This window comes from Neltuma alba, unplaced genomic scaffold, assembly GCF_004799145.2.
Source record: "Neltuma alba isolate B1F8T4 unplaced genomic scaffold, ASM479914v2 tig00004702_pilon, whole genome shotgun sequence".
NCBI lineage: Eukaryota > Viridiplantae > Streptophyta > Magnoliopsida > Fabales > Fabaceae > Neltuma > Neltuma alba.
Window position 1 is genome coordinate 1 of NW_021633827.1, and position 10,771 is coordinate 10,771.

General features: G+C 34.4%; 2 protein-coding genes across 2 annotated transcripts; both read right to left on the bottom strand.

Annotated features, from left to right (window-relative positions):
- Nucleotides 1–2,481: 2,481 nt before the first annotated feature.
- On the bottom strand, nt 2,482–5,449 carry LOC114745546 (L-type lectin-domain containing receptor kinase IX.1). The gene is made up of 2 exons (XM_028933707.1): nt 5,392–5,449; nt 2,482–4,565 (listed from the first exon to the last, which is right to left on the bottom strand). Exons 1-2 carry the CDS (start codon nt 5,427–5,429, stop codon nt 2,675–2,677), a joined length of 1,929 nt encoding a protein of 642 aa, XP_028789540.1. The 5' UTR covers nt 5,430–5,449; the 3' UTR covers nt 2,482–2,674.
- Nucleotides 5,450–8,044: 2,595 nt separating this feature from the next.
- On the bottom strand, nt 8,045–9,802 carry LOC114745545 (L-type lectin-domain containing receptor kinase IX.1-like). The gene has a single exon (XM_028933706.1). The coding sequence runs from the start codon at nt 9,800–9,802 to the stop codon at nt 8,045–8,047; it is 1,758 nt and encodes a 585-aa protein (XP_028789539.1).
- Nucleotides 9,803–10,771: the final 969 nt, after the last annotated feature.

Genomic DNA, 10,771 nt, shown 5'->3' on the forward strand with positions numbered 1-10,771 from the left:
TTGTTTTTTTTAAAATTTTTTATATAATTTCATATGTTATTAAATTTTTTACATTGTTATAATTTTCAAATATTTAGTTATTATTATCATTTTAAAATTAAATTTAGTGTTAGACAATAATTTATCCTAATTAATTTTTAAAAATGGGTTAATTTGGACTTTAGTAATGATTTGATTTATATTATATGCATTGATATTTTTAAACTAAATGTATTCTCAATCAAAAAGAGTATTATTAACAAGACTTTTATTTTGAAAGAAAAAAAAAACAATACTCCTTCGGCCCTTAATATAATACCCATTTACTAATTTGATTAGATTAAAAAAGTTAGTTAAGTTAGTTAATTATAAGAAATGTGACATGTTTTTTTTTCTAAAATACATAATCATCTTTCTTAATACTCTCCCTCTTCCTCTTCTACTTGATTATAGTTGAGGGAGTATTATAGGGTAATTTAGAGAAAATTGATAGATATAAGAAATGAGTCTTATATTTAGGACTTAAAACTAACTCACAATTGGGTCCTATATTAAGGACTGGAAGAGTAGAGTCGGAAAAATGGGCCGAGCCCGTCGGGCCGGCCCGTTTAGACCTGAAATTATGAGGGTTAGGCTTGATATTTTTCCCTCCAAATGGGGAATAAGCCTATTAACAAATTGGTCATCTATTGCAACATTTCTGACAAGTCCTCTTCTAATTTTGAATGATGGCACCATTATAGATATGCAATTAATTACACTTAAAATTGAGTAGTTAACTGAGAATAGATGGAGTACAATAAGTAATTATTTTTTTAATTTAATTCTCAATTCAACACTAAATGTAGAAATTATAAAACTATGTTCTTGAGGTAAATAAATTAGTTAAATTAGTTTTTTTAAAAAACAGTTTGTTAGTTTCTTTAAATACTCTTTTTAATTATCTATATTGAAACTAAACTACCTCTTGATATGAAATCCAATCTATATGTGTGCGTGTGTGCAATTAACAGGAATAATTTTAAAAAATTATAATTTCCAGAGATATTGTGACTTGAGGTGGCATCTATGATCTATAACTAGCTTTTATAGATAAGATCGATGAATTTTACCCATAACTTAATCCTATCTCATAGCGAAAAGAGATACGCACACCTATACACACCCACCACATGCCCATATTGCACAATCTCCCGTTTAAGGAGGACGAGAGTTGCTTCTTCAGTGAAGTGATTGGTTGGAGTGATATTTTATCAATATATTACTCCTTCGATCTTAAATATAAGATCCTTATACACAGTAGTATACGAGTCTTTTGTTTAGGACTGGAGGAGTATATAATAAAAAAATCTTTGTTCTTTTCAAAATAATTAAAATAGAGCCAATACAACACATCTCACCAGATTATTATGTATTTATGATGTTATACTAGTGGTTCGGAATTGGTTTTTTTGTTCAAAAGTTAGGAATGTGTTTGGTTCTTCTACTTTAAGTCCTTAACAAAATAAATGTACAATGTGTATTTGGGAAGAGGGGGAAAAAAAAGAAATTAGTGGACCCTTTTACAAGATATGACTTCATCTTTTTGCATAACTTCAGTCTTTTATTTATTTTCTTTTTAAATAGTATACTATTTACATTCACTTTATGAATGGGAAAAAATTTCATGAAATATGATTGGATTTAATTTGAAATGGATAATAAATTTTGGGTTTCATCAATGACCATAAAAAATGCCCAGAAAATGATCAATGAAAATGGATAATAATTGTGAGGGGGAGGAGTTGAGTTGACTGAGTCAATATGAAAAAATCAACGCCCACTTGTATTGAATGTTGACTTTCCCCCTGAAGACAAAAGCTTGCATTAATTGTGTTTGGAATCACTACATTGTCCCGTCGCTGATCATATAATTGAATTTTCAACCCTCACATTATGCATTTGTTGACCCGATTTTGTGGATTTGAAGGCATGACAGAGAAGCTGAGTATTCCCACCAAGATATTGAAAATAAAAGCTGTTTTTGAATCAGTTGAAGTAGTGGTTGGAATAAACCCAATCATGATTCAAATACTATGATTTAATTAGAATATACAAAAATATTTATGCATGACCAATAAAGTTTTAAAACACAAGTTGAAATTGGAGATTTATAGTTTCGAGAATCAATTCGGGTTCATGCTAGGAAGATTCACAACAGAATGATTTATTTATTAAAGGGGTTGATGAAAAAGTATCAAAGCAAAGAAAAAGACTTGCATATGGTTTTAATTGATTTGGAAGAAAACATATGATAATGTATAAGAGACGGTCTTTGAAAAGTCCTAAAAAAAATGTTTGCATGTTGCAAATATCAAAGTCATACAGTTTACATATGAGGGGGTAACAACTAGTATAAGAATATTGGAATGTGAGGTAAATAACTTTCCTATAAAAATTAACCTAAATTATTTCATACACGAAAACAGATCCGCCATGGACCAAACAAAGAAAATCTCCTCTATAACAAATTAAACGTTTATTCTCAGTATGAATTAATAATATATCTTATTGTATTGATTCAAAAGTATTTTTTTATTATACGTCAACTAGTACTAAAGTATGCTTACTGTTCTAAGCTAGAAGGTCAGATAACTAAATACCATAAAAAGGAAATCTGACTTGAGATATAGCCTTCCAAGCAAGAAACTTGTTACTAAAGAGAAACTTCCTCGACTATTTTCCTTCCTTGATTTGTGCCTGATGTGGATGATTGTGAGGATCCAGTGTATGACCTATTACTTGATGAAGGCCTAGCTTGATAGGTTGCAGAAGAACTAGCATAAGCAGATGAAAAGTTTAAAGAACCAATATCAGGAAAAGTTGGAGCAGCATACATTGGTTGGGGCATTGTTGGTGGGAGAGTGGGCAATGGAGCTTCAAAGTTAAGTACATGAAGTGCTTGTCTAATTGTAGGCCTCATAGTGCAATCTGGATGAGCAGACCAAAGCCCAATAATCATTAACCTTTCAACTTCTTGCTCATCAAAATCTCCATTATCAAGCCTTTTGTCAACTGCTTCAAGAAGCTCCCCTCTGCCATAGAGTTCCCACACCCATTCCACCATCATGACTCGTTCATCACTAGCATTAGGGTCAATTGGTTTTCGCCCACATGCTATTTCTAAAGCAACAACTCCAAAACTGTACATGTCAGATTCTCTTGTGGCCTTGCCCCTCGCCAAACATTCAGGAGCCATGTATCCTTTTGTTCCTGCTGCAATTGTTGATGTTAACCCTTTGCCATGTTCTACGAGTCTTGCTAATCCAAAATCTCCAAGCTTAGTGTTGAAATTTGAGTCCAACATAATATTGCTTGATTTTATGTCTCTGTGGACTACGCATTGCTCCCACTCTTCATGCAAGTAGAGCACTGCTGAGGCTAAACCTTGAGCAATATTGTATCGAGTTGGCCATGTCAAGAGGTCTTTGCTTTTAAATAAATGATAATCTAAGCTTCCATTTGGCATGAACTCATAGATGAGTAGAAGATCATTTTTCTGGTGGCACCAACCCATCAATTGTACCAAATTCTTGTGCCTTAATTGACTGATGATCTTTACTTCAGAGGCATACTCCTTTACCCCTTGTCTAGATTCTTTGGACACCTTCTTAATTGCAACAAAAGTATTTAAGCCTCTCATGAATCCTTTGTAGACACCACCAAAACCTCCTTCTCCAAGTTTGTGTTCCTCTGCAAAGTTGTTTGTGGCTCTCGCAAGTTCATTATAGGAAAACTTCTTTGGTCCAACACTTTCAAAGTCTCTGTCCAAAGAAACATCCAAGCGATCATCTTTTTTTGCCCTGCAATTTAACTTCCATATGAGGAACCAAGCTATGCATAACCCACCAACCCCTACAACCGATCCAATGCTCAATCCAATGACCAAACGCTTATTATTGCTTTTACTCTTTTGCACCACTCCTCCCCACACTTTATTAAGACTTGAATTGAAGGCCCATGAGCATAGCGTATGTAACTCAAACTGAAGTCCTGTGGCTGATGAGAACCCAAACTGAACTTGTTCTGGTAGGTAGTCTCTCAAATCAATCTGATGGGAATAATTTTGTCTGATTTTGATGTTATTCTTATATCCTGTGAACATGACACTTAACTGCAATGAGCTAGAATTGTAGGTAATCTCAGCATCATACTTTCTACCGTCATTCATAGTGTACCATTGTGTTGTGTAAGGAGACCACATTTGTTTTACATTGATTCCCACATGATCATAAGGTGGATCTCTTGCATTAAGCATGGTGTCAAACTCGACTGCTACAAATGGATGTGCATCAGCATAAGTTGGATCTCCCATTTCTCTACGACCCACAAGACCAATACCAGTGCCATCTGGGGGCACTGGAAATGGAAAATTCGGGTGTGCCAAGAAGAATGTGATGCCATCTCCATGCCCATCATGAGTTTCATTTAGTACATTGATGATGAAGCTGAAACGGGTAATGAAGTTTACAAGTGTTCTTGTCTCTTTGTCCCCCAGTTGCAACAGGTTCTTGTACGTTACTCTCCCTGCACTGTCTTTTTTGTATCTGAGTTAAAAATCAGATTGTTAGATTCATAACAAATTTATACATTTATAGGAATTTTTTGGGTTAATGTAATCTTTAGTCCCTCAAGTTTGTTTTCATTTTGGTTTTGATACCTCAAGTTTCAAACCATAGCTTTTAGTCCCTTAAGAGGCAAAATAGTTTAAGTTTTTATTAGATTATAGGGACTAATATTAAAAAAAAAAAAACTTGAAAGACAAACCTATGGTTTAAAATTTGAGAGACTAAAATCAAATTGTGAATAAACTTAAAAGACCAAAATCTGTATTAACCCGAATTTTTTTTATCATATATCTTTAACATCAGTTGAATTTTAGGGATATGAGATAACGCCAAATTATATGACTGGACGGGTGGCTGGGAAAGGATACCAAAAACATTGAGTAAACGCACGTTTTGACCCTAAGTGGTGGTCTCTAGCAAGTCTTCGCATGCATTATCTTTTAATTAATTTGTGTGGCTTAGATTGTAATTGAGAGACCTTAGACTCCTTTCTTTAACTCTATTTCTTTGCTGTCCTTAATTAACAATTTGCTATTTTGTACCATCGACTAATCCAAATTTGTGTTTTTTTCTTAAGCATCAAATAAGGTTAGCTCTTTCCAAGTGATTTATTTTATCCGCAAGACTTGGAAATTATCTAGAGAGAATCAAGTACGTTTCACTTGATCTAACTACTATTGCTTTATCTCTATTTCTTGGCAACCATAAAGAAATAATGCATAATTGATATACAAGCTTGTCTTTATAGTAAACAGAGAAATCATAATTACAGACCTCGTGAGGACAACAAGTAACATTTGAATACCTCAAATTAGTGAAACCCAATGGAAGGACCAAGATCATTGTCTAAATTTTTTCACCCAAAGACACGAGGATAGAAATGCCTTTCCCTGCCCATATGCCGTCCTTTTGGTCACTAAGAACCTAATGGCAATGACAACTTGGTTAACGGAGATCCGCTAGCGGTGAGGTCTCTTTTTGTGTTTTTTGAAAACAAGGTCGTTAACCTATTTTCAAAGAATTTAGTTCGAGTAAAATAGGAGAAATTTCAAGTCAGGTTGGTGCTTTTTAATAGTATGGGTTGTGTAAATTTTATACGCACTCCAAACTTTTTCAGTAGTTTTACTTCCAGTTCCTTACAATAATTTTGTCCAATACTGAAATAGGAGAATCTTTACTGGTTTTGTGCAAGTTTCATACAGTATCTTTACTTTCCGTTCGAGACAGCAATTTAGTCCAAGTTTGAAATAACTTTCAAATGGAAACATATATAAAAACATTTATGCACTGACTTATAAATAAGGACTCCGCGTGTATATCGTAAGACAGAAGTGAAAAAAAATGTTTTTAATAAATCCAACGCAAGCAGCTATAATTTACATGGACACACAAATATCATTTAGATGAGACCATCAAAATGTAATAAAAGAAACTAGAAGCACCAGTATTGTCTCCTGATGTACAGATTACCTGGTGAGGTTGAGCATCCCATTTTCCTGGAAAGCATCTCCTTGAAGGTTCAAGTTCTGATGATCCACGTCAAGAAATTTCTCATAGTTGAAGGTTATCGAGGTGACACGAGCAGGGATTATGAGAAACAAGAATTTTTGTTATGAACAAACAAGGAAGCAGGTTAGTTTTCCTCATGTGGAGAGATATCGCCATATAGCATCTCACATAGAAGTGAGGCTTATGTTTGGAGGTGGTTTGAGAAATAATGACTCGTATTATATAAAGAGACTGGGTTTTGTTCCGTAAAAGCATATAATTCTTTAGCCGTTAATGAATCACGGAGAAAATTCTTCATTTGATCCCTATGATTTACAATAATTGATACTTTGATCTCTATAATTTTTTAATTTTCAAAACACCCTATGACCCATGTGTCTCTCACATTTTATACGTTATTCCACCTGTTCACACTTGGCTTAAAAATGGATTCCCTATGGGCCACGGAAGTAAATTCTTGTAGAAATTTGTTGATATAGCAATCAGTGACCCCATTTGGTTGACACTAAGCATTTGCTAACCACATGAGGTGGGGCAAAGCATTCACACTTAACCGGTGGTACACGGTGCCTTTGCAATTTCAATTTTTAGAATTTAATTTTTCTCTTTTTTTTCCCCAAAAGAAAAAGCATGCAAAGTCTCCTCCTTTATTGTAATTAGTCTGGGTTTTGTATTAACTTCTTGTAATTTCATTCTTCAATGGAATTCTTTTCCATTTCAGAAAAGGAAAAAAAACAAAGCATGCAAAGTCATTTGGGATTGTTGACTCCTTAATTGATGGCTTCTTAGCCAAGGAGTCTTTTCCAGAAAGAGGTTCATGGACTGCTTTGTCAAGAGTAGTACAGAGTAGTAGGGAGGTGTTGAGAATAAGAACAGTAGATAGAGACTATTTTGTCATTTTTCTTACCTTGGTTTGATTGCCAACACATATAAAAAAAAAAAAAAGGAAATGATCATAGCAGTTAAAACAGTAACAAATTGTACTTAAAGCTTTAATTTCTTGTAAAGCAGTTGATAATATTTAACGGAAATATGTTTACTGCGAATGATTAGAATATATTTAAAAGTTCATTACTCCAGTGGGGGCTTTCATGACATAATTTATTGACATTTTATATCAACTAAACAATCAATTTAAAAGCCATAAATTTATTATAAACATGTCACTGCATTTATTATTATGTCGTTTTTTTTCCTAAACCTACAAAGAGGACTAACAAGAAAGCTACTTTTTATATTAGTGGTTACATGACACTCAATAATGAACATGTTGGAACGATTATAAGCTCAGATTTTAGGCACTGACAGGACAAACGAGGCCAATTTCCGATAACAATGAACTGGCCTATATCCATGGTCTACTTGAGAATTCTTCAGAGGGTGGATATTTTAATTGGCCAAGTTCTAATATGAGAATATTTGACAGAAATTATTTTTTGCAAATTGAACAAAATAAAAATAAAAAGAAAAGAAAACGTTCCAATGGTTTTCCATGCATCATCAATGCTGATTGGTTCAAACTCGAAATGCTTATTAAACGGGAAAAAAGGTTATGCAAAACTTGATTCTCACACACCCACACTCCAATGAGATACAAACTCAGACAATGCAACCATGTTAAAGTTTCCAGTAAACAAAAGGCTAAAAACGAAATTAGGTAAATTAAAGCAATAAACAAATCACACGTTTTTAGTCAAATAACATTCATATTACCAAAACATACAAAAGTTTCTTAGATGATTGAAGTTCGCCTGTTGGAAATTATTATATATAATAAGCTGAGATCACATGAAGACTAGAGACCATAAAAGAGAAATTGAAGGAATAACTTTAAATCCTCTCAATTGCTTACCTGCAGAACTACTAATGAGTAATTGAAAGGAAATCAATTGTGAGTGAAACCAGCATTAGTCCAAGTTTGAAATTGTAACTTGGAAAATCTAATTCAGTCAGAATTTTTCCTTTGCAGATGAGTGGCCTGAATTGGATGAATATTGTGAGGATTTAGTGTATGACCTCCACTTGGTTGAAGGCCTAGAGTCATTGGTTGCAGAAGAACTAGCATATGCAGATGAATAAATTGAAGAACCAATATCAGAAAAGGATGGACCAACATATGTTGGTTTGGGCATTGTAGGTGGGAGAGTAGGCAGTGAAGCTTCAAAGTTAAGTACATGAAGTGCTTGTCTAACTGTAGGCCTCATAGTATAATCTGGGTGAGCACACGATAGCCAAAGAATCATTAGCCTTTCAAGTTCTTGCTCATCAAAATCTCCATCAAACCTCTTATCAGCTGCTTCAAGAAGCTCACCTTTGCCATATAGTTCCCATACCCATTCCAACATCATGACTTGGTCATTGGGAGCATAGTGGTCAATTGGCTTTCTCCCACAAGTTATTTCTAGAGCAACAATTCCAAAACTGTATATATCAGACTCCTTTATTGCCTTGCTTATGGTTGCACATTCAGGAGCCATGTACCCTTTTGTTCCTGCAACAATTGTTATTTCTGAGCGCTTTCCATGTTCTACGAGCCTTGCTAACCCAAAATCTCCAAGCTTTGTATCGAAATTTGAATCTAACATAATATTGCTTGATTTTATGTCCCTGTGAACCACACACTGCTCCCACTCTTCATGAAGGTATAGTACTGCTGAGGCTAAGCCTTTAGCAATACTGTATCTGACTGGCCATGTCAAAAGGTTTCTGCTTCGATATAGATGATAATCTAAGCTTCCACTTGGCATGAACTCATAAATAAGTCGAAAATCATTCTTCTCGTGGCACCAACCCATGAGTTGCACCAAATTCTTGTGCCTCAGTTGACCGATGATCTTTACTTCAGCGGCATACTCCTTCACTCCTTGTCTAGATTCATGGGAACCCTTCTTTACTGCAACATAAGAATTCAAGCCTCTGATAAATCCTTTGTAGACCCCACCAAAACCTCCTTCTCCGAGTTTATGTTCCTCTGAGAAGTTATTTGTGGCTCTTACAAGTTCGTTATAGGAAAACTTCTTTGGTCCGACACATTCAAAATCTTCGTCCAAGGAAAGATCCAAGCGATCACGTCCTTCCACTCTACAATTTGACCTCCATATCAGAAACCAAGCCATGCATAACACGCCAATCACTAAAACTGATCCAATGCTCAATCCAATGACCGAAAGCTTATTATTGTTTTCACCCCTTTGCATCACTCCGGGCACTCCAAGACTTGAATTAAAGGACCATGAACACAGTGTATGTAACTCAAACCGTAACCCTGTGGCTGAAGAGACTCCAAATTGAACTTCTTCTGGTAGGTAGTCTCCCAAATCAATCGTACGGGAATGATTTTGTCTTATGTTGATGTTATCCTTATATCCTGTAAACATGACACTTAACTGGAAAGAGCTAGACTCATAGGTAATCTCAGCATCATACTTTCTACCATCATTCATAGTGTACCCTTGCGTTCTATGATTAGTCTGCATTGTTTTTGCAAGGATTCCTACGTGATCATAGGGTGGATCACCCACATCCGTATTGGGAAAGGTGTCAAATTCCACTGCTACGAATGGATGTTCGTCGAGATAATTTTGATCCTGCATCCGTGCGCGACTCACAAGGCCAATACCTGTGCCATATGGGGGAGATGGAAACGGAAAAACCAGGCTCTGCCAAGAAGAATGTGATGCCATCTCCTTTCCCATCACAAGTTTCATTTAGTACGTTGATGATGAAGGTGAAACGAGTAGTGAAGTTTGCGAGTGTTCTTGTCTCATTGTCCCAAAGTTGCAATGAGTTGTTGCTTGTTACCCTCCCTGCACTGTCTTTCTTGTATCTGAGTCGACAGAATCAGATTGTTAGATTCAATGACAAATTTATACATATGCATTTTTTTTTATTTATTATATATATCTTCCATTTTAATTGAACTGTAGCGATTGAGATAACATCAAATTATATGACTAAGCGTGTGCGTGGGAAATGACACCAAAATCTATGATTCGAGTAAGCTAAGCTTACATACGTTTTGACCTTGTGTTGGTGGCCATTAGGTAGTCTTTGCATGCATCAGCTTTTGATGAAGTTGTGTGGCTTAGATAGCTAGATAACTAATACTATCTCAAGTCCTTAATATAAAACTAGTTTAACTTTAATTTAGTTCTAAATATAAGATCCTAATCCATTTTCTTCGTCATATTAATTCATTTTTTTCAAAGTAGTGCTTGTAATAGTTACACATATTAAAAGTTTCATCAATTGGTAGTTTTAGCTACATATGATTAGTAAGAATATTTTAGGGAAAATAACATCTATTTATTACAAATAATTAATTTAACAAACTTTCTTAGCATACTAAAATTAATCAACTAACTTTTATATTGAGGACCGAAAGTAATATGTAGGTATTAAAAAAAAATTAGTTAAGTTATTTGTTAAAAATACGTGTTGGTTTTTCTAGTATATCATCTTTAATCATCTACACTGAAAACCCTTGATATGTGCAATCAATGTAGATAATTTGGAGAAATAAATTTTTAAATTTGGAAAAGAAAGTGGATTAAGTCTTATATTTAGTATCAAAGTTTAACCCATAACTAACTTTTATATTTAGGACCGGAGGGAGCAATAAATAGAGCTACCTATTTTTTTAAGAATAAAAAGTGTGTCCAACACCCTAATCTTAT

Bases quoted from the DNA above. Each gene is read 5' to 3' on its own strand.
- LOC114745546 (XM_028933707.1), bottom strand. From the start codon at position 5,429: ATGATCTTGGTCCTTCCATTGGGTTTCACTAATTTGAG. The intron at 4,566-5,391 runs GTATTCAAATGT...TTTTTAACTCAG, and splicing joins TTGGGTTTCACTAATTTGAG to ATACAAAAAAGACAGTGCAG.
- LOC114745545 (XM_028933706.1), bottom strand. From the start codon at position 9,802: ATGAAACTTGTGATGGGAAAGGAGATGGCATCACATTCTTCTTGGCAG.